Raw genomic sequence first — 24,000 nt, 5'->3', positions numbered from 1 at the left:
GAGTGTCAAATGCTTCGAAGCTTCTATTCGATTTCCGACACAATTGCTTCAAACGTGTTGATGCTTCTCAAGGCTTCACCCCGCCCATCACTACTCACAAGTTACTGAACAAGAAATCAGCAGACTAGCATGACGAATGGGGCGTAATGGGCGTCCTTCCCCTCTCCTCCGGATTTTTCAAATGTTAATTTTTTCCCTGTGCTTAAAAATCATTTAAAAAGCGGCCTGATTATGCGGCGTATGGTACGCCGCGGGTTGGCTAGTAAAATAATAAAATAATACATTTTAACTATATGGCGCCTTTCCCATGCTCAAGGCACTTACAGAATATAAGAAAGAACGACAGGGTATACAGTATCTAGCATTGTACAAACACAGATAAATAAAGAAGATTACGACAGTGAATTCAGTACAAGAAAGACATAGCAGCACATGAAGCTGTGCAAAGAAGAGCAGCCAGGTGCATCATGGGACTGAAGGACATGTCGTAGTGTGACAGGCACAGAGAGTTAAACCTGTTTAGTCTGAGCAGAGGACATCATGTGGGGACCTCATCTGGGTTTGTAAAATCCTCCAAGGCATTGATAAAGTAAATCCAACAGAATTCAGAAGAGTGAATCACATACTCGAAGACATCGGGGGAAATTAAGGGGACGTGCATTTAAAACTGAAGCCAGGAAGTTCTTCTTTACACAAAGAGTTGTGGGACTCTGAAACAACATCTGAGACATGAAATTAAAGCAGAAACCTCAACAACCTTTAAAAAAATCAGGATGAGATGTCTGGACAGCTTAGCTATTAACTAAACAAACGGGCCTGGTGGACTGAAGGGTCTCCTCTCGTTTGTCAAATTTCTTATGTTTCTATTCCTGCAATTTCTCTCTACTGTCTTCATCTTTAACATTAGTGACATCTACTGAGAGACAAGTTAAAGAGGCCAGTCAAGCATTTTGTGTAATGCTTATTTTTGTTATTGTTTCTTCAAAGCAATAAATGGTAATTCAGTGCACATCACATGATAAATACATAAAACGACATAACAACACAGAGAAATGTACTCATCTGCGAGTCTCCACAGGTCTTTACAAGTACAACATAAATTGGGCTGGAGGAGGCGGTAATGTGGACACCGGAGGACAGCAGTTTAAAGAGAGGGAATGGAGTCAGGAGACGGCACAGACAGATAACAGTAAGACAAATATTTAAATAAGAGAAGAATGGGAAAAGTGGGTTGTTGATTGCTTTTATTTTTATATATATAATTTTTTGACCTTCTGTAAAATTTCTCCCTGGAGACAAATAAAGTATCATCTAATCCATTATTCTAAAAGACCTTTCATGTTAACTAAAGTTAAATATACAGTGATTACTGCCACTGTTTAATGTAAGACCACAGCATAGCGTCACAGAAATAAACACAGCATATCTCATATAAGAGAAGTTTCAGATATTAAATTAGGATTATCTCACAGACATAATACAGCATTGTAGCTCTTAGCTGACTGCCCTGAAGATGGAGGGGCTGGATGCCTGACTGACACGGACCTGACACACAGAGACACAGGCTCTGGATCCACAGGTTTCAAGAAGGTCTGCACTTCATCCATCAAGGCTGGGAAGATTCCAAAATGCAGAGGACCACATAAACATGAGTCCCAGGCAGAAGATGAGGATTACTTTTGGTGGATCGCTGGGAGAAAGCATGTCAGTATGGAGAACGATCAGCGATCCTAGCTGTGCTACACGATGAGGATGATACAAGAGGAGCGGCTCTTAAGAGTGGGAATGTGCAGTCATAAATGTTAGGCTTCCTGAGCTGTGGGGGGAGATTATTACTTTAACAAACCCGATGTGGGGCTTAACTGCTAATTATGATGTGTGTTAGCCTCTACATCTTAATATTTATAATGGCATATTTAACATGAGAGTGGTTTTAAATATTAGCTGGTCACACGCACCTGCTTTATAACTAATTTATGAAGGTTTATGCTACAGTTAAAATGTAGAAATGGTAAAATATCTTTGCCATTAATGTCATTCCTTGGTTAATTTATGATATTAGGAGCCATGTATGCTTGTCAGAGGATCACCTTCCAGGTTTATCGGAGGTAAGCGATACCACTGCAGGGCGTCACCCACTGAAGTAAGAAGATGCCCCCTGAGGACAATTGATGCTGCCCCCTAATGGCTGGAGGACTATAAAAGAGTGGGCACCCAAGAGAATGGCGTCTCATATTGGATCAGAACTGTGAGCAGCATGGAGCTCCTAAAAACGAACCACACTACTGAGCTGAGCTGAGGGGGCGCTGTGGCTGACAGTCTTGTCCTTTTCATTCACCAAAGTACAGAGAAAACACCCAATGACTCTGCCCCTTCCAGTCCCTGGGCTCTAAGAACTTGACATCCCTGAAGGAAGTGTCACATCTATCCAGAGCGACCAGAGCTAAGGAGCTCCATGACCTGCAGAAGGCAGACTAGAAAGTCTGATTAATACCGGCCACTTTATTACTGTGGCAATAGTTTTGTTTCCTTTTACTCCATCGAGAGTTTGTGTTTGGACTTAGAAGTAAACAGCGATGGCTGGGTTGGCACCCCAGTTCATCTTCCTTTGCGACTCTTATTACTTCAGTTGACCCCACTATGTACACTGAATTACAGCCACATGATTAGTTGTTTTGTGGTAATGAGCAAGTCCTCCTAATTAAGGGGCCAATGACTGCACATACAGTATAAGAAATACACAAAGCACTCACATTTCCTTCACTTTTAATATCATATCAGTATGGATGATACTTACAGTAAATAGAAAAGAATATGGGGGCGGCCACTAGGAGAAGAGAGAAGATCAACAGCACCATCCGCAGGTTGACTTTCTTTTCTGCTCTAACTTGAGGCACTGGAGCTGCAAGAAGAACAAGGTGGAGTGAGATGAGAGAATGAAGAGCACATGAACTACCTGATGTAGGACAAAGTGGGCATTGCCCATTATTCTAGGCTTTAGTGGCCCACCAGGCCTGTTGAGGTGGCAAATTTAATAGACGTCCAGCTGTGCCGTCTCCCCTTACATCACAACATAAGTGAATGATCCCCACCAGAATCTGCCTGTAGTTCTTCTGATGATGAGCTCAACAAAGAGCAAAGAGCTGTAATTCAAGGAATGAGAACTGGGACAGACAGAATAACTTGACTATAAGTAGCTCCTGATTTTGTAACTAGAGGTGACTTTAAACCAATCATGAGATGACAGAATTCCTTTTTAAAAACGAGCTGCACCCACGTATTCTGTCATAGAGGCGCACACATTCACTGATCTCCAGGGGCTATTCTGAGGGGACCCAGGACACCCACTCTCCAAAATCTCTACAGTGTCTCACTTAAAGTTAAAAACTGTGAACTGACAGCCACTTTCTCTTTGTGGATCTGAAACCACACCACCTGGTCCTTTAGAACAGGTCACCCACCTGAAACTAAGCATCTTCAGGCCTGGCCAGTACTTGGATGGGAGACCATCTAGGAAGAGCTTGGGTTGTTACTGAAAATGGTGTTGGTGAAGCCAGCAGGGGGTGCTTACCACCCTGTGGTCTGTGTGTGGATCCCAATGCCCCAGAGCAGTGATGGGGACAATGTTCTGTAAAAATGGTGCCATCCTTCGAATGAGACATAAAACCGAGGTCCTAACTCACTGGGGTCATCAAAGACCCTGAGCATCCTTCATAAAGAGAGGAGTGTATCCCGATGTCCAGGCTAAATTGCTCTCTGCAGTCCTATCATTGTGGCCCCCTAATCATCCACTGTTTCTAATTGGCTCTTTGTCTCTCACCCCTTCACCACCTAACAGCTAATGTGTGGTAAGTGTAGTGCTGCAAAAATGGCTGCCGTCATATCATCCAGGTGGATGCTGCACATTAGTTTGACTTAGAGTTTCACTATGTAAGGCTCTTTTGAGTAGTGAGAAAAGCACTATGTAAATTGTAAAAAAATGAATTATTATTATTATTATTATTATTTTTATTATTATTATTATTATTATTATTAATGTCTTACCCAAGCCAGACTGTGGTCCAGTGGACTAAAAACATTAAAAAGTAGCCCTTACTTCAAGAAGGGAATTTCAGTATCTAAGCTCGTGTACCACAAACAGTAACGCTCTTCTCTATGAAGCTGCACACGACACACCAAAGGGCCTAACAGCAGAAAGGACGATGAGAAAGCAGCACCAGAGAACACCACAAATGAAGGACCCTGACCAAAAACAAAGAATGGACGCCAACCCAAGAAGAATCCTTCACATGAACCCGGGGCAACAACAAAACAACAACTCCACACAACATCAGACATCATCCATAAAGACTTGGCATCGTTAAACTATTTATGTTTGCCAAGATAAATTATAACTCGAGCTACCAGTAAACAGCCAGCCTCTCTGTCTTATATCTGTTTGTCTGTCTAGTCTGGCTGGGTCCTGTCATATTGATCACCATACTTTATAAATACAGTTATCATATTTCTATAATCCTTGTGTTCATCAATACTTTCATTATTCTGTTTCTTTAAATGAGTGGGCTTCATTTAAATTGATGTAACAGTCACAGACCCTCATCCTACGACAGAGGAAGGTAAGGTAAATTAAGAAGGTGCCTTCCCAAATGATTTGATCAATTGCTGAGTTAAATCTCTCCTCCTTCCCACATTATTCTGATTGTCCCTGGCTGGTCAGTTAAAGTTAATTTTCCTTTCCTACACTGGTGTCCCACCATCAAAGGGGCCATTAACTGGTCTCCCCTTCATTCCCACTTGCTGTTGTCACATCGACATTCCTGTTCTGTCTCCTCATATCCGTGTTTTCTGTCCATGATGACTACGTCCAGATCTCAGCACAGGCTAACCTGATTATTATTATCACAACATCAGCTTACTTGTCACGTGTTTGCATTTCATGGTTAATAACTTACTTGTCAACCTTCACAAAAGTGGATTCAGTCTACAAACTGGAGAAAAACTAAACCTGCTGATGGATTTTTATTTTATTTAATTTTTACTTTTTATTAATTTATAGGATTGTTTTTTTCTTAATTTTACCTTAACAGCTGACAATGTGTGATATTGTGAAACTGCCAGAATAACATTTTGAAATACGTTTCCCTTCTCTTTCTCTTTTTCTCTCTCTCAGAACAGATAGCTGACAGATCGGACTCTCTGTGTTTTAGGGTCAGACGTGGCATACTGTGCTCTGATGGCTGTCAAGTTTAATTCTCAGCGCTGACAATGCTCACTCTCTCCCTCATACTCATCACTCATAGCCACAGATGCTGGTTTTTGCTGCTCTCCACCGAAGGTGCCAATAATGGTGGACTGGCATTACCTTAAGGCCTAACTGGACAGGAAGCCATATGGGAAAGATTTGGATGGACAGGCGTCCCGGACACTTTGGTTGCAGGTACCTTTCCTGGCCAGAAAGATGCAATGGAAGGATAGGGCAAGACTGTCTCTTGGGACCATCTATTCCCCAGGTTCGCCAGGTAGGAGCATCCCTCAGACTGAGCTACAATCTATACACCCGCAGGGCACCTTGGGAATTGTAGTCCTGATGGTCAGCCCTGTCAGGGTGTGTGGGTGCCGCCAGAGAGGATTCATACTCCGTAAGGATGACTCACTTGTTTCCAGGGTGTAATTGTGTGGCACCAGAAGTACTCCTGAGTTTGGCATTAAAGAAGCCAGTAGACCTCATCCAGGAAAGTTGGACAAGGCTGGAGGAGAGTAGAGGTGAATTATTATTGAAATCGTGGATGTCAGAACTTGTTTGGGAGAAAGAACTTGAAAAGGTTTAATAAAATTCACTTTATCTGAACCCTGGACTGTGTTATGTGCCCTTGTGTCTGGAGTGTGGGACACCTCCTGTTGGTCACACCGCACACCTCTTTCATTCTCTCACACTGCTTGTTGTTCTTGTTTTGGTGTCTATTCAAGTTTAGGTGCCTCCTAACCATTGACATTATATATTAGTTTCTCCGTTGTTTTCCTACAGAACTCCTAGGTGGGACCCAAACAATAGTTTAAGGCCAGGGGCTCCCTATCCCTCATAAGTCTGCCCCTGCCCATGACACATGGCATCTGAAAAGTAGACACTCTTGTTAGATATGAAATACGCCCATTGTAATCATCCAATGAGGGCAATACCCTTCGGGGCAGCTGGGAAATGAAGTCCATCAAGTTGTTGCACTGCTACATCCTTCTACCATTAGCCATCGTCTGTCTTTCGTATAACCAACAGTACCACTCAAAGATGAGTTGACATCTCTAAAATCTTTTGCCAGAACAACACATTCATTCATCTTATGCTTGTAACCTCAAACTGACTTCTTGACAAACTCTGAAGGACGTGCTCAGGTTCCTATAAACAGGCATTGACCCGCACCTCAAAGAGTTCTGTGATGCTATTACCAGGAGCTACACCTTTCCTTGAAAACATCTCTCATGCTCTCTCTTTGTGGATTTGAAGTTGTTGGGGCTGGACACGTTCTAAAACTTCGTCTGAACATAAAGGAGGACCACAAACTCTAACCTCAGCTCTTCACTTCTTGTCCTGTGTGCATGTGACTGAACGCAGTCTGGACAGGATTTGTTCTTGAAATGTATCTCTTGTGAAGACATCAGTCACATAAGAGTCACACTATTCCTTATGAAATTGTTGAGGAAACAGCGAAGACCCTTTGATCAAAGTGAACTGAGGCAGAGCCCAACAAACATTGACCACCAGAGAGAGAGAAGACACGACATCACTAAATGAATACGCTCAAGGTGGAGTTACTCACTTGAACCTGGCGTGACAGTAACACCTACCACACCATATGGGGCACCTCCGTAAATAACTGATATCACGGAAACTGCTTCTGTTAAATTAGCACTCTGATCAGCCGACCAAAACTTGGCTTTCTCAGATTTAGTCACCAGTGTGGAACACGAAGAGGGAGAGCTGTGACGGGTTCACTCTTAGCCTTTAAAAGTGTTTGTCTAAATTAATAAACAGGAGCACAACTGTGTCTTACAGCAAGAAAGAGCGAGGAGACTGTTCATCTACATGAAGATTAAAAAATAAAAATCCTTAATTCACGGGGGTGACAAATAAACTGGGATTCTCACTGAAATGGCTCACTGCGAGAAGGTGAAGCACACAATTCATTCATTAACATCAGCACATCCATTCTTCTTCCATACACTTTAAAGATTTTCAAAACACCATCATAAATAAAAGTACTAATTTGCCTTCCCTTGACAAAATATTCATTTTCTTCATTTGAAGTATAAAGTAGGTCTACAGAGCCCACCTGTGTCGCCATCTGCTCCACTGACATGTGGTGACTCTTCTATGGTACACAAGTCGTCAGCGTGTTTCTTAGACAGTCGGTAAATTTCAGTCATAATTATGAACGCTGCAGAAAGACAGAAAGAGAAAGAAGTTCCATTTATTTCTAACCCAGCATTCAGTTGTTTTTCTGAAATCTTCTTACTTCAGGCAGATCAGCTAAGCAGAGATCACCAAATACACACAAAGCTCGAGTAGGAGCTGAAAAATGAAATTGTAAAAAGCCTTGTGCCTTTCTCAAAGAAAGAGAGCTCATGATTTGTTGTGTAAGAAATGAGTGAAGTGTTACCAAGGTGCCAATAAGATGAACCTACCACACTGATCACTGCAATGAAGCCGCTCAGAGGCCGACACGCCTGTTTACCTTGTAATTCTGCTACAAGACGTGCCCGCTGGGCCCACTGTGCCAGTGACTGAAGTTGTTCATTACAGACCAGTGCAACTCACACAGATATTCAGACTTGGAAATAAGGAGCCGTCCAGGATGATGATGTAAAGGTTTTCTAACAGATTACATAGTACGGAAGCTGGTTGAAAACAAACGGGGATTGGTTAATAATAATAATTCTTTGCATTTATATAGCGCTTTTCTCACTACTCAAAGCGCTCAGCAATTGCAGGTTAAGGACCTTGCCGAAGGGCCCAACAGAACAGAGACCCTATTGGCATTTACGGGATTCGAACCGGCAACCTTCCGATTGCCAGTGCAGATCCCCAGCCTCAGAGCCACCACTCTGCCCTCAAAATAAAAGCTTCAAATACTTAGATGTTAATTCGCAGAGAAGTCACACAATTGACGATAGAGCGCAAGCGAGAGACTGAGAGTTGTCAAGAAGAGAGACTGAGAGGATGGAAAATCACACCGAGAAACAGCCAGCTAGCTGATGAGAGAGGGCAGCACGGTCAGGGGTCTCATGTGAAGCGAAGGATCGGCGCTTGAGGGACGGATCACTCCGACTGATGATGTGAAAGAGTGGGTTCGATCATGGAGGAATCCGCCCTGGGGATCCGAATGATGACTGCGTGTGCGAGAAGGGAGACCGGAGGTAGTGAAGGGAAAATGAAGCCTCGTGAAGCTTTGAGGCTTTCTTTCAATTTGTGCTGAAAACGAGTCGAAGCTTTGAAGCCTCAGCTTCAGTATGAGCAGCGACATCTGGTGGTTAACTGAGGTTAAGGCAAGCAATCGAAAGCGCAAGTGCAGCAGCACTCTTTGTTTCAGTCTCACGTCACCTGTAAAAGGTCAGAAAAGTCCGTTCATTTTATTCTGCTAAGGTCCTTGTCCATTTATACTATTTAACTTTTCAACGCCGTTTTCCGCCGTTAGTCGCCATCTGTCGCAAAAGCTCTCCAAATCTCTCTCTCCTCACAACCCCACATTGTTGAATGAGAATATACAGGCTGTCTTGTTAATTCAGCGCCACAGCTGTCAAACCAATAAAGCGCGCTGTGGGTCACGTGACAGCGGTGTTTCGTCACAAGCTCCGACACAGAGATTCGACTCGCTACACTTCAGATTGACACAAACTTCGGCGCTTCGGTATGATTTTCTCATCTCTAACAGGAGGACAACCGACCCCGAGTGGTCTGGTAGACGCTGGCGGAGGCAACCAAGGCGGGGGGTCGGTAGTTTGAGGACCGTGGCGGTTGAAGTCTCTCAGCTGAGCAAGCCTTGGGTGAGCTGGACAGACTGGGAAGGATCTGTGCTTGGCTGGTGTGACCCCAATGCCTGCTGCAGGATTTTAATCTCATTTTAGCCTTGTTTTAGCCGTTTGAGATTTTTATCTTTTTATGGAATATTTATGTACGGACATTTCTGATTTATGGAGATTTTAGTTGAACACTGTTTCGTTTTGACTTTTTTTGTTAATAAAAGTACCATCCCCTTGCTCAGGCTGATTTGCCCCCCTAGAGCAGCGCATCTGGTTACATTGCTGACGGTGTTGGGTTCGAGGGCTCCTGAAAGGGAAGAGGGAGCGTGGAGCAGGACCAGCATCGTCACAGTCGGACAGTATCTTACGGGACGCATGGACAATCTCTGGACGGGGGGCCAGCTTATTACTAGCACTGTGCCACCGCGCCCCCATGTTTAATACATCCATTCAGGGCCGCCGTAAACTGAGGGCGAGCGGTGCGTTTGCTCCGGGGACCCCGAATGAAAGGGCTCTATCTACTAACGTCGCTAAGTAAAAATTTCTTATTATTGGATGAAAGTATTAATTGGAAAAATATTTCATCTAAATAAATTTTTAGACTTTATAAAAATTGTCAATGGAAAAATAAGGATGGTTTAAATTATCATCATATTGCCCAGTAGCTTCTTCTTTATAAAATCTTTTGCATTTCGCCTAAAGTGCTGCGCAAGTAAGCGACGACGACATCGCCTGTTTCCAGAAGGCACCAAATATTATTTTTCTGAGATATTGCAAAGTTTTATGTTTAATGTTATGACCAATCTTTGTATTTCGTATCACTATAGTGTTTTAAAATCATTACTAAAATTGAATTATTGAAACTTTTTTGATTATCAGGGAAACGTTTATCACGTTTATTCATTTAAATCCGCCGCCTCCACCGGACAGTAACAAGTAAAACTAGTGAATCACAACACACCGCCGATCCTGCCGTTCAGCTTATTAGTCGTCACGCCGTCGCTGTCATAAGCCGTTATGTGCTGGCGAACTACATGGAGATGCCCAGGATCACAATTAGTAGTTTATATGTGCGGCCGAAGAGATTAGTTTTGGGTCATTTGTTTGAACTTACATCTAATAGTTTTATACATTTCGTTATCTCAAACGTACAAATAATACGAATATTCGTTTTCAAATGTTTTAAAAGCCATAAAATAGTAAGTGTAAGTTCATCAGATATTCCAAAAAATCTTAAAACATTTATAGTGATAATTTCTAGTGTTGTAAGTCATCTCTTTCCTTAGAAAGTAACCGAGAAGTCACATTGAATTTTTAATATATGCTCTTTCAACGCTCAAACGAATATCAATAAATTCTTAAATCAGGTAAAAGGCTGCAGTAAATGAACGGTAGTCTTTTATTGTGATCAATTTTGGAAGCGATGGTCTCATAAGTTTTTTTTTCTTCATTATTTAATTGACGGGTTAACGAATACTCATAAAAGACATTAAAAAATTAACGCCGGTCTCAGTCGAGATAAAGACAGAAATAGAACATATGAAAATGTGGAGCACAGAAAAGAGCCGAAAAAAGAAAACAAATAAGTATAGTAATGTGGTTTATTAAAATTAAAAAAAAAAAACTATAAAATGAAAAGGAACCTGCGGTGGGCTGGCACCCTGCCCAGGATTGGTTCCTGCCTTGTGCCCTGTGTTGGCTGGGATTGGCTCCAGCAGACCCCCGTGACCCTGTGTTCGGATTCAGCGGGTTGGAAAATGGATGGATGGATGGATGGATGAAAAGGAACATGGACTGCGCTCCCGGCCCGGTCTGGACCTGATTCGGAGTCTGATGAAGAAGACATTGAAGTTCGAACAGAGAAAATTTGACCCTCTTCGCTTACACCAGTGGAAGAAACAAGTAAAATGAATGAAGATAGGCCTATTAATGACGATCCCTGGACGTGCGGCCAATAAATATCAGCGACACGTTAAGAGTCTTCTTAGTTTAGAAAAAGCCAAAACCAAATACGTGATGTCAACTTTCCAATTGAATAAAGAAGGAAGAAAATTCCATACATCATTTTACTACAACATGTTACCGAACAGTCAAAATGTGCGTGAAAGTGGTTATTATATCAGTGAAAAATAACAAAGTATATTGTTTTTACTGGTTTTTGTTTCCCAATAATTTATCAAGATTAACTCTTGCTAGTGATGGATTTGTGATTGGAGACATTGAAGTGCACGAATAAAGGAGCAGGAAGCATCTTCGTCCCGTTATCAATCACAAATGCAATTTAACTTGCAAAACAATCACAAAGTCAGCAAACTATTGACAATCTGCAGTAACGTCAAATAAATGCCAAAAAAGAACATTGGCGCAGAATAGTATAGTGTGTTCAATATTTAGGGAATCATAATGCCGCCTTTCGTGGTTCCAGCAATAAATTTATTTACAGAAAATAATAGCAAACTCCTTAGACTTATTGAAATGATAGCCCCATTTGATCCTACTGTGGATGAGCATTTGAGAAGAGTTTGGAATAAGGAAATATCGGATCATTACCCGAGTTGGGAAATTCAGAATTGAATGATCAAAAACCGAACTAAAGGAGCGCACTAAGAAAAGTCAATGTGTTCCGTTCTTTTGGACGCTAACAGATTTCAATCACGAGGAACAGTTAACATTAACAAAATGATGACGTCACAATTGAAGACTATTTCCCTGATTTTCTATCAGTTGTTAAAGTACAGGATCTGATTTAACTGAAGGGCTCAGAGGCCATCTTGCCGATACGGGGTTATCTCTCCGAGACTGCAGGGGACAAGCTGACGATAACGGCGCCAATGTGGCTGTGAAGCACCAAGGAGTGCAAACGAGAATTTGAATGAACATCCTGGGCCTTTTTAGTTCCATGTACGGCACATCGTTTAACTTTATTCTTGAGAGATATGGCCTCGTGTATTCCTATTGCTGTGACTTTCTTTTGAACAATTCAAAGACTTTACGATATTTTCTGCCTCAGTGAACAGATGGTCTGTTTTCGCGAAACATTTGCCGGAATTAATGCTAAAGCCGTTGGCACCAACTAGATGGGAATGTAAATTTCATTCTGTGAAGCCGATTCGTTTTCATTTAATACGTCAGATTTGTAAAACATTGGAAGAAATCAGTGAATCGACCAAAGATCCAAAAATAAGACGCGAGGCCCAATGATTGATTCAATTTGAATTAAATTACGAATTTGTTTTGGCAACAGTTATATGGTAGGAAATACTCGTCGCTGTTAATAAAGTTAGCAAACTTTTAAAAAATATGTTTGCTGATTTAAACACTGCAACAACGCATTTAAAAGGTTTAAACGATTATTTAATTTCATGTAAAAGAGCCTGAGAAGAAATGTTATACTGATTATGTTTTAAGAATCATCGAGCAAGCAACGATGTCAATTGAAGAAACATTTCAGCAATTAAACATACATAGGAATTACTTCGGATTTCTGTACAATATTACAAAATTAAAATTTATGGCCGATGAACAACTTAAAAATATTGCTTGGATTCAGATATTTTATTAACAGATGGAGATAATCGTGATATCAATGGGTTAGAATTATTTAAATAAATGCAATTATTCTAACGTGTTATGAATACACCGACGAACTGTAAACCCCTCGACTGCCTAACTATATTACCAGATGTCAGCGAGTCTTATCACAATTTAGTTAATTATTGTGAATATTATATTATTCCTGTAACGACAGCTACAGCTGAGAGAAGTTTATCGAAGCTGAAAATAATTAAGAATTATCTACAAGCCTGGGACAGGAAAGATTATCAAGTTTAGCACAACTCTCAATAGAAAACGAATTATGTGAATCCATGGGATACGAAGATATAATAAATGACTTCGAGGAAAAGAAAGATCGAAAAATAAATTACAAATAATGTTTAAAAACTCAGTTCATTGTATTGTAGTTTTGTAGTACCTCTTCTTGCATTGTATTTCTTGTATTATAATTTTTCATAATAATAAATTAAAATAAAGTTTTAATTAAATTTTAAGTGTGTCGTTTTCTTAATTCTTATTTAATATAGCATATACAATTCATTTTATTATTCCTATTTTTGTAATACCTCCCTCAAGTCAGATGTCAATTCCTTTTAAATTAAATTAGGACCCCATATCAGGTCTTGCTAACGGCAGTCCTCCATGTTTTAATTCCTCTCCTCATGACAATCCTATTAAGTATTCATCTTAGTATTTCATTCGTTCAGAGAGCTGTAATGTCACGAGTGTCACGTGCACAGAAAGCCCGTTGAACATTTGACGTGCTGCTATAGTTACCGGGGCTGTGAAGATGGCAGTTTGTAACGGCACCAGGTCCATTTACTGTGCAGTATCTACTAGAACAGGAGGTTCAAATGTAACACAAAACTGACAAGCAGCTAAAACACAAACCCTAAAACACTGAACCCCACCACTCAGTGCCCAGCACACCCACTGGTATACAACACACTGGCTCACTGGTGTTTGAAGACTTAACAGCTCTCACGTTATGGTTTGGTTGTTCCTGTTCACCACAGTCAGTCTTCAGGTCCTCGCAGTCAGAGACGTCCGGTGAGGAGTTCAGCTGGAGAGCCCAACAGGAATGAGCAAACCAGAATCTGCTGAGTGTCTTTAAAGACTTTAACCATCGTGTGCCCACGGGCTTCTACATATTGGTGTCCAAGCACAACCTTTCACAGAGTTTGACTCTCCAGATCCTTCAGTTCTACATGAAGAGAGGAGGTGCAGGGTTACAGTGGTCTACGTGGGGGGTCTTTTCACATGGGCTGCCTTGTAAGAAGCCATCAACTGCTTGGTGAGCTGGCCTGTTGGTCACTTTACATGAGTGTACATCAGGGGTGTCAGACTCTGATTTAGAATCACAGACGTACAGCAGCAGCATCCTTAACAGAGAGTTCTAGAATGGCAGAGACCCACCAAATCCCCCAGGGCACTAGAAGGCAGACAGCACAGCAGTGGTCAGACATGCCTGGCACTGTGACGGATGTGAAGATTTTAGTTTTGCTCTTTTGGATTTGTAGTGTAATGTGACAGTCACCTCATTGTCACTTTAATGACAGCCAGTCTCTAGATCAGTAAAAGCAAGAAGGTCACGTGACACCATTAGTCATGAGTCATGTTAGTCACGCTCATTCAGGAAGTGGTCCCCTGAGGCAGAGCAGGTTCTGAGATAATGAAAACATTGAGGAGGTTGTTGACTGCACTACTGACTACATCAACTTCACTCTAAAAACTACTGTTTTGGGCCAACAAAAAAAATGAACGCAACGCTCTGCATCAAGCTTTTTAAGTTACTATAACTTCTGGTTAAAATTACGTAGAACCAACCCATAACATTGAGTAACTGGAAAAGGTTTTTCCTTCAGATCTTAAATTGCTTTTAAGTACCATCAGCTTAAAAAATTATAGGATACACAGAACTTTTTAAATTCACTGCACAGAAAAATTAAGTTGTCCCAACTAATTTATGTTATATTTTTAAAGAATGTTTTAAGTTCTACGTACTTAATTATTAATATATTTTAAAGTTGTGATGGTGTAAAAAGTGAAGTTGGTGTAATTAGTTTTTTCAGCCTATAATTTTCAGCTTTATCAAGTTTAATTATTTATTAAATTATTAAAACTACAGCCACTTAAAGAATGAAAATGTTGCAAAATTTACTTTATTGGAAATATTATGTTGCATTTTTATATATTTCAACAAATAGCCATACTACAGCAGCAAAAATATAGGCCTCAGTGTAATATTCAACTGTCAAATTTGTCAAACCTGACTTCTATTGCAGGATGCAAAAACATTTTGAAAAATATACAGTAGCAACCTCACTATGAAAATAGCAAGTGCTTACAAAGATCATGAGGTACGAACACACAACAGCACCTACTCTGATCTAAGAACATTCTTGGACAAAAGAGCACCATTCTTTGAACACAATATTACAAAACCATAATGAACATGTTTTCAACAGCACATAATCAACAAAAATTTAAAACAAAACCTGAGAATGTTTACAATTGAAACAGCTGTTTATGGATTAAATAATAACATGGGTTTTTAAAAAAAAATGGCAGTGGTTTGAAAGAAAAGTGTTCTTAGAAAATGCTGTACTTGAGATTCATTACTTTCCCACTGGTTTTTAGTCCATCAAGTTCAAGGAACAGTTTCTGAAATACTTCGTATGTACATTTTAGATCCTTGGGATAGCTCAGATTCAGAGCGTATATTAAACCCATGAGCAAAGCACAGCACCTTGGGACATCAATGCCATCCAGGATTTTGGCTCCCTCGATCAGGATGGTTCCAGTGTTTGGATTCTTGTCTTTGATGATGGCAATGTTCAATACTTGCCTGTCAAGGTTTGCTTCAAACTCTTCAATATTCTAGCAGAACAAATGCAAAAGTATATTAAGAGGTTTAGTAAAACAGAATTGTGTTATTACTGCTGACGTTATTTTAACCATTCCAACACACAACCATACACATCTACTTACATGAACTGGCTCAACTTGAGCAGTGAGTAGCATTGCCATCACACAGTAGCTATGGAGACAAATTTAACTCACTTTTTTTGTTTGTTGGGGTCAAAAGTGCCAATATGAAGTATTACAAGAGCACGAAAGCTTACTAGAATCTTCATAGTGGCAAAGATCGTCAGGTATTAATCCACCAAAAAGAAAAGATAGTGTTTGGCAGCCTAATCAGAAACCTGAATATGTTTGGACTAAGCATTAAGTCAATACACTCATCATTTTTTTTCTCATTTACAAATGGGACAATGGTCAAATCCATTGCCAGGATTTAGCAACATGCTGTTGTGGTTATTTCTATTATTTAAAGAAGCCTTCTTGCATATATTGTGTTATCCTCTAGCATTATAATGTGTCATTCTTTAGGAAAGTGAGAATGTTTCAACTATTTGTGATGTCAAATTGTGCCACAGTAGAACTTACTTTTGACTTTCCATTCTTTGGTTGAGGTCTACAGAGAAAAATTTCCTTTTTTAAAATGTCATGTCTTACTTTAGGCGTATCACAGTGAAAGGTATCAAAACAACAAAAATTTAAAAAATAACCACTTTATAAGTGAAACAGGTTTTCAGCAACAATTACAGCCATCTATAGCAGGTTTTTGCCTGGAATATTAAAGTGTAGATTCCACGGTGATAAATTACTTACATTAAACTCCTTGAAGAGGTCCTGTTCCTTTTCTCCAAGGTAGACAACCAGGCAACGAATGGCCACCTCTCTCCGTACTTCAATTGTATTGTTCTAATTGAGTAAAAAGAGAAAAAAGAATAAAATTAAATTCTAATATGACTAATCCAAAAGGGTGACAAGTCAGCAAGCTTAATTTCAAAGACGAGTCTGATTAGTTCTCATACCTCTAGAAGCTGATTCTTAATGTGCCTTATCCTCAATCCTGAAGTTCCTCCCCTCGATGAGACAACATCCATTAATTTGGAGGTGCAAGCATCAAGTTTGGCCATAAATGTAGATTCAAGACTTACAGTGGTTATTCTTTTGAATTCTTCATTTATCTGTATTTTACACAAACAAGTTGTCAGAAAATTAAAGTTAGCAGGCAATTAGCTAAACAACATCTTGATAGTTCAAGAGCAACAACAAAACGCAGCCTAGTGATATTCCAATGACTGTTTACCAGTAATGTACTATGCTGGGCTTTAACTTGAATGTTTTGACTGCTCTTTAGTACCAGGTGCACTCACTCTTGGGAGGTTAACAGATAATTTGACCTTAAACTAGGGAGGCATCCATGCAAAACCTTCAGTATCAGTTGCTGTGTAACTCAAATGTCATTGCCACAGCTAGGACTGGTGTTCTGCTTCTATGTGGAGAACTACTACACTCAGCAGGACTGGAAACACTTTGCAATTAACTGTCTAAAGTATGCCAAGCAAAATTTTGACTTTTAAATAAGTTTTAAATAAGAGTGTACAATCTCACCTGTGTTGCATCAAATAAAGCAGGCCATCGGTCAATGATGTCTTTAATTGCAGGGGCCTGATAAATTATTTCCTGCCTGCGAAGAGAGAAGGTCTTGGCCATTTTCTCTGCAACCACAACGCAATTATCCCTCTTCATCACTTCATGTAAGAGGTCCACTCTTTCCTTCTCCAAACTTCCACTTGTTTCACCTTGAGGATAAGGTGGTAGATAATTTACTTCAGCCTTTTTTGGTTTTTTAACATTTTTGGCAGGAGCTTGCTCATGTGCTGCTTTCCTCTTGAGTGAGTTCACTTCAATTTCAGGACAGCTAAAACCTCTAAGCTTGGATCTGAAATTGTTCATCTTGTATTTCAGTCGTTGTATCCATCCATAGCATCTGTTTAAGGAACCTGGCTCTTTGAGACAGGGATGTTTGTTAATGAGAGCCTCTGCTACCTGACTTATTTGTGCACTTGATGGATATGCAGTGTATTCATAAATACCTTCAGCCACTCTTCCAAGAATATCTGGTAGTATTGTGATGAGGTCTTTGGTGCTGAAAAGGGTCCCATCCTTATGGAACTTTTCATTGCCTAACTGAAGCAGAAGCTCTGTATTGACAGAGAAACGGGGGATTGGAAATTCAGAGGGCCAACCCTTTGATCGTTGCGCTGGGCTTTTTTGTATTATTCTTGGAGAAACTGGCAATGTATCAGTGGAAGAGACAGATGAGCAGGCATCATCAGAAGGTGGAGAAAAGCTATCATTCAAGACTGAGAAGGGGCTGTCCACACTTGATAAGGCCAATGTCACTGTAGGGGTCTCCAACATATACACAACCTTTATAGTGTCCTTATCCTTGATGTCAGATGTTGAAAGTAGTGTGAAATAATTATTACAAAAATCAACATCCATGTAATGCAAGCAAAAATCCTCAGAAATTCCAAATGCAGCTTGGACAGCTGAGTGAAGTTCATTAACTGTCTTAGGGATTCCAGAGGGTAATGCCAGTTTCTGGACATCGTGGTCTGAAAGAATCACTCGGAGATGGGCAGGTTGTGACATCTGTAATGCACAAAATATTTGTTCTTTCAGTAATAATTATTCTTAATGAAAAGTATGGGTGTAATGATACAGGCAGCTCACAGCACTTATTACTCTTTGGGCATGCTCTATGCATAGTTACACAGATTTTACTATTATATTAAGAGTTAATGTAGTGTTTATTCAAGCATTGTTCATGCCTAAAACAGTGCCAGAAGGTCACTTTACAAACTCATTTTGCTTTTTAAATGATATATAGGCTATTAGAATATGAAGGCCAAAGCGCCATTGATTCAGGGATAACTGATCATCTGGACATGGTAGCCTCAGAATGATTCAGCTCTAAAACTTGCAAGACTATTAACTGTTACCTGTAAATAACACTGTATTTGGGTTGGCAAACAACCGTGGTATTGAGACACACTTCATTGCAGGATGATATGTTGACATGCCAATATCTTACTTCTCAACACTGACATATGTCAATGCTAAAGACAAACAACAATTTAAATAAATGAATTCCCTAGATTTACATATCCTCACTAGTGTATTAGTGTACTAGTGTAGTGTGTTTAGAGTGAGTTGCCCTTAAATGTCTTCTTTTGAAAAGTAACATTAATGTCACTGAAGGCCCCAATAACATCTATGGAACATAAATATAGTGTTTGAGAGTCACAATGCTTTTTCCACCAAGCATATAAGGTATTAATGGGAACATGTCTGACAAGTCTCCTAGCTCTAGCACTTTCACCATTTGTGTTTTTTCAAGCACATAGCTTCTGAGATGCTCAACAGACCAAGCATTTAAGCATTTCACAATGAAAACAAGAATGCCCTTTACACCAATGATTTGTATCAACTCTACAAAATCTGTCAATCCACTTGTTGAACCACTAGCCAAGATCATTCCAATAGCATACTTTGTGCCACTGTAACACACAGTGTTTGCTATTTGGACACGTGCCTCACCAGGGAATTTAGTTTCTAGCGCTTGATGAATATCCTCTCTTAGCACAGTAACATCCACAGTGGACAGTTTTGTTGCCTGTAAGACAGGGTTCACAACACTGGGTTGATACTGGTTATAAGCAACCATCAACTGATGCTTCATTGACAATGAAAGCAAAACATTTCTGAAGCTGTGAGTATGCCTGACAACACGCTTAAAAAAGCGGTGTTTTGCTTCAAAACGCATAGTCCACAGTAATACTATTGGACCATAGGCCCTGATTAGTTGTGGATAATGCTCCAGATAGTGATGTTTTGGGATGAGTTTTTCATGTGGGAAAACGTGCAGAAACCTGTGCCTGTGTTCAGAAATCTTACTATCAAGATAGCGAATGGTCTCTTCTGTGTGAACCCGACTTACAACAAGCTCAGTGATGTCTTTCAGCACTAGAAGAATTTCCCATGCTGGTTCACCCTCAGGGATTTTTGATCCAACCATAAGTGGCAGGAGCCGCAGCAAAGACCAGTTTTCATGGGCATTTCCTCCAACACTTTTTCGTCCTGCAAAATTCAGAGGGACCTGCTGTGGTGCATCTGTCTTGTCTGTCCATTTGTAAGGAAACCCTTTGATGCGTTTGTTGAGCTCATCAAGAGTAAAGTATTTCCTCTTGATAAATACTTGTAGACACAGAGCCAGCTCTAGAGGGATTATACCTTCAAACAGATCATGTAACACATCAGGTGGGTAGCCAAATATAACATTAAAATATTTCAATTTCTCTGTCAGTGCACACTGTCTTTTGACACCACAGACATGAGTCAAAGACGTATTCATTCGCACAGTCTCAACATTCATTTTATGCCGTTCTTTGGTTCTTGATTCAAAGGCTCCTGTCCTGACTTCTCCTACTTGAAACTGTGACTGTTGACCCAGACAAAATCTACAAACATAAGAACTAGAGAAGCTTTCAATGAATCCCCCGATAGAGTGTGCCCCAAGATTATCTGCGACAACACTGAATACAGTGCCCTTTATTGTTTTGCCTAATGCTGGGACATAGAGGCCCTCTTCTTCCAGGCTCACAAGATCTTTGAGCAGTGGCTCCAGCACAGTACTGTAACCAAATCGTTTAATATCCTCAGCCTTGCAAAGAACTGCCAAGAAAATAGAGGTCAATGAAGATCTGAGCAGTGCGGGGATATCTGCTAGCACCCAGTACACAGCTGTGATTTTGTGTTTTTTCCTTGATGTGCCTAGAGGATTGCATATCTCAAAGTCATCAACATAGAGAATAAGAGCAATGGTAGGATTATCACCAGAAAACAACTCATTTTTTTTATAATACATGCCATCAGAAAATGCCCTGTACATTGTTTCATGAGTACTTTGAATGTTTCCCTTACACAAGATTAAATCATGGATCTCTTTCCTACTCAGAAGATGAAATAATGTCTTCAGAATCGGAACATACTGGAAGCTATTTCCTTCTTCTCTACTAAGTACATATTCTATTGGTTCCACCACAGTAAAGTGTTCCTTAAAATATGCCCTTCTCTTGAAGGCAGAAGACAGAGGACCACTGCTCTTCAGAGCACTGGTAAAGGGGTTGGTCTCACAAATCTCTGTCACTATGTCTGACAAAATAGACTCATCAATCTTACAATTGTGCCGGTTCAGACAAGACTGTAAAATGTCTTTAATGATAGGACCTGATGCTGACTGAGAAATAAAATTTAATTCTTCAACAACCTCATCAATACATCTGGTGGATACGTTAAAAGTGCTCTCTAGTTTTAGCAACAACAAAGCCAAATTTCTTTCAATCAGGTTTGGCAATTCTTTCACGTTATCAACTTGAAAATCACCAGTATCAGAATGTTCACCATCTTGATTAACAGAGTCACTGTAATCCTCTGTATTAGGAGAACGTACATTCTTTGTTAGCAGGTTGTCTTTGAAGTTGTGCAGTGAGTGAGGAGTGTGCTTACGACTTCTGTGAGAGGAAAATGTCCCATAAATGTTAGTTTTGAAATTGCAGTTTTTGAAAACACAGGTAACAGTCTCATGTTTTTTCAGATGTTGACCAAGGTGTTCAAAAAACTCTCTCTCTGTGAAGATTGCATGGTTATTGCAGCACGGGCAAGTAAAAGAGACATTTTCCTCACATTTAACCATTTCCTGATTTGAATGATTTCTTGATAAATGTGACCTGAGACTACCCCAACTTTTAAAGGAACAAAAACAACCAAAGTGAAGACAAGGCAGAGGTTGACCACTGTGATTATGGTATAACCTGTAATGTTTTAACAACACTGTTTTGGAGGAGGTGGAAAATTTACACATTTTGCAGTCCCACTGCATTAGCCAGCTTCTGAGTACTAATGAACTGAGAAATACCTTTGCATCACCTATTTTAAGTAGAAAAAAAAAACAGGAGAAAAATCAGTAATTGACAAACCAACAAGTAACTTTAAGTATTGATACTGCAATATTTTTGCTAAATACTTAGGGATGCTATGGTCAAACAGAAAGAGTTCTATGCAATTCAACCTTTACGACCAAGACAAACTTGGGCAAAATTTATAATATTGCAATGATTCCATCCCCCCTGCAGATTTTATAAGCAAAGGAACACTTTACAATCCAGTTGAGGCAAAGCACACACATATGATGATGGTGGTGAGTTTAACATACATCCTGATTAAAATGGCTACTTTGAATAATTGCAAAAAAGGCACAAAAATGAAAATAACAAACAGCAATTTTAAGAAAAATGGCTGTACAGCTTCGGAGTAAACTCTAAACTTAACAACTGGAAAATAAGTAAAGTCAAAGAAAGATTATTACAATTAATGAAGTATCTTCTCAAAATGGCAATAGGCTTACATGCAGTAAGGCAGTATGGCGTCTAAAATCCTTAACCAACATTGAAACGCACGTGAGAAATCATTAGCGGCTTGAACAAAAAAAAAGTAATGTTGAGAAAATATGGTAAGATGGACGGCACTAAATTTCACTCGAGCTATTCAACCGGGTATGCAAAATAAGTAAATTATATGTTAGAGCAATGTAAATAATTATTATCTTGAAATTGCTCCTCTATTACTTAGCTTTTACCTGTTCATCTGCCTAATGTTAGACAGCCATCACGTTAGCCTGCCTGAATCCGTAGCTTAACCTCTACAGACGTAAAGTAACTTTACTAGTCCTATCAGCATTGCGCAAATAAAAATGCAGGATTATTGAAGGAGAAATTAAGTTCTATTCACCTTTGACAGCAATTAAAATAGCTGCTCTATCACTCACCGTAGTTGTTTGTTTCACTTGCAGTATGGCGTTACGATCTTCTCACAGCATGTTAAGTGGGAGGAGTTTCGTGCCCACTCATGAAACAGAGAAATTAAGTAGCCATAACGTTAGATTAGGTTAGATGAACTTGAATTTTGTTTTTCAATAAATGAAAAAAGGAATTTGAGTTCAGATTACTTACAAGTCTAAGCTAAAATATGTACTAATATAATTCTTTCACGTCAACACATTAAATAATGTTTTCAAATTAAAATGTTTAATAAAATCATTGAAGTTGAATTTTTAACCTAATAGAATGCATTTGATTAAGTGGTGGTTAGAGGTCCCTTGAATTGCTTTTTACAGTGTTCTGTATGGACATTGTAGTTCCAGTAAGAACAGTACGCTGCTATGCTAACAACAAGCCATGGATTACAAGTGACATCAAGGGCCTTTTGAACCAGAAGAAAAGGGCTTTTAAAGGCGGAGATCAGCATGAGCTCAAGAGCGTGCAGAAGGAACTCTGAGTCCAGCTCAGGGCGGCAAAGGAGCAGTACAGAAGAAAGCTGGAACAGAAGTGTGGGATGGGATGAAGATCATCACTGACTGCAGCTCAAAGCGAGGTGCCACCATCGAGAGAGACGTGGAGAGAGCAAACATGATGAACAACTTCTTTAACAGGTTTGACCATCCTAACCTACTCTCACTTCAGAGTACTGCACCCTCCACCCATCCTTCTGCTGATACCAGCATAGGAGAGAGTTTCCCCCCACCCACAATTACAGCAGCTCAGGTAAGCAGAGAGCTGAGGAGACTTTGTGCCAGCAAAGCAGTGGGTCCAGATGGAGTATCGCCACGACTGCTGAAGGCCTGTGCATTGGAGCTGGGGTTTCCTCTACAGCGCATCTTCAACCTGAGTCTGGAACAGGGGAGAGTCCTGAGGGTTTGCAAAACATCTTGCATCACCCCAGTCCCAAAGGTATCATGTCCTAGTGAGCTGAATGACTTCCGGCCTGTCACTCTGACGTCACATGTGATGAAGACCATGGAGAGGCTTCTGCTTCACCACCTGAGGCCACAGTTCCACCCTCTGCAGTTCTCATACCAGGAGAAGGTTGGAGCAGAGGATGCCATCATCTACATGCTACACCGATCCCTCTCTCACTTGGACAGTGGCAGTGGTGCAGTAAGAATTATGTTTCTGGACTTCTCTAGCACCTTCAACACCATCCAACCTCTGCTCCTTAGGGACAAGCTGACAGAGATGGGAGAAGATTCATACCTGGTGGCATTAATCGTAGACTATCTTACAGAAAGCCCTCAGTATGTGCGTCTCGGGAACTGCAGGTCTGACATTGTGGTCAGCAGCAGAGGAGCGCCGCAGGGGACTGTACTTTCTCTGGTCCTGTTCAGCCTATACACTTCCAATACAACTCGGAGTCCTGCCATGTGCAAAAGTTCGCTGATGACATTGCTATTGTGGGCTGCATCAGGAGTAGGCAGGAGGAGGAGTATAGGAACCTAATCAAGGACTTTGTTAAATGGTGTGACTCAAACCACCTACAATTGAACACCAGCAAAACCAAGGAACTGGCGGTGGATTTTAGGAGGACCAGACCCCTCATGGACCCTGTGATCATCAGAGGTGACTTTGTGTAGATGGTGCAGAACTATAAATACCTGGGAGTGCAGCTGGATGATAAATT

At 40.3% G+C, this 24,000-nt stretch overlaps 1 protein-coding gene across 2 annotated transcripts; it reads right to left on the bottom strand.

The window, feature by feature from the left end:
• Positions 1-15,143: 15,143 nt before the first annotated feature.
• LOC114643285 (uncharacterized) lies at positions 15,144-22,645 on the bottom strand. Of its 2 annotated transcripts, XM_051921649.1 has the most exons (5): positions 22,313-22,645; positions 17,032-17,222; positions 16,449-16,604; positions 16,243-16,335; positions 15,144-15,447 (listed from the first exon to the last, which is right to left on the bottom strand). In XM_051921649.1, exons 2-5 carry the CDS (start codon positions 17,167-17,169, stop codon positions 15,160-15,162), a joined length of 675 nt encoding a protein of 224 aa, XP_051777609.1. In that variant the 5' UTR covers positions 17,170-17,222; positions 22,313-22,645; the 3' UTR covers positions 15,144-15,159. The 2 variants fall into 2 exon arrangements, with proteins under 2 accessions (XP_051777609.1, XP_051777608.1); XM_051921648.1 differs by lacking the exon at positions 22,313-22,645 and having other exon boundaries at positions 17,032-18,096.
• Between the last annotated feature and the right edge of the window lie 1,355 nt (positions 22,646-24,000).

Source organism: Erpetoichthys calabaricus (assembly GCF_900747795.2).
Source record: "Erpetoichthys calabaricus chromosome 1 unlocalized genomic scaffold, fErpCal1.3 SUPER_1_unloc_16, whole genome shotgun sequence".
NCBI lineage: Eukaryota > Metazoa > Chordata > Cladistia > Polypteriformes > Polypteridae > Erpetoichthys > Erpetoichthys calabaricus.
The sequence above is the reverse complement of the archived record's forward strand: the minus strand, read 5'-3'. Positions and strand labels throughout refer to the sequence as shown.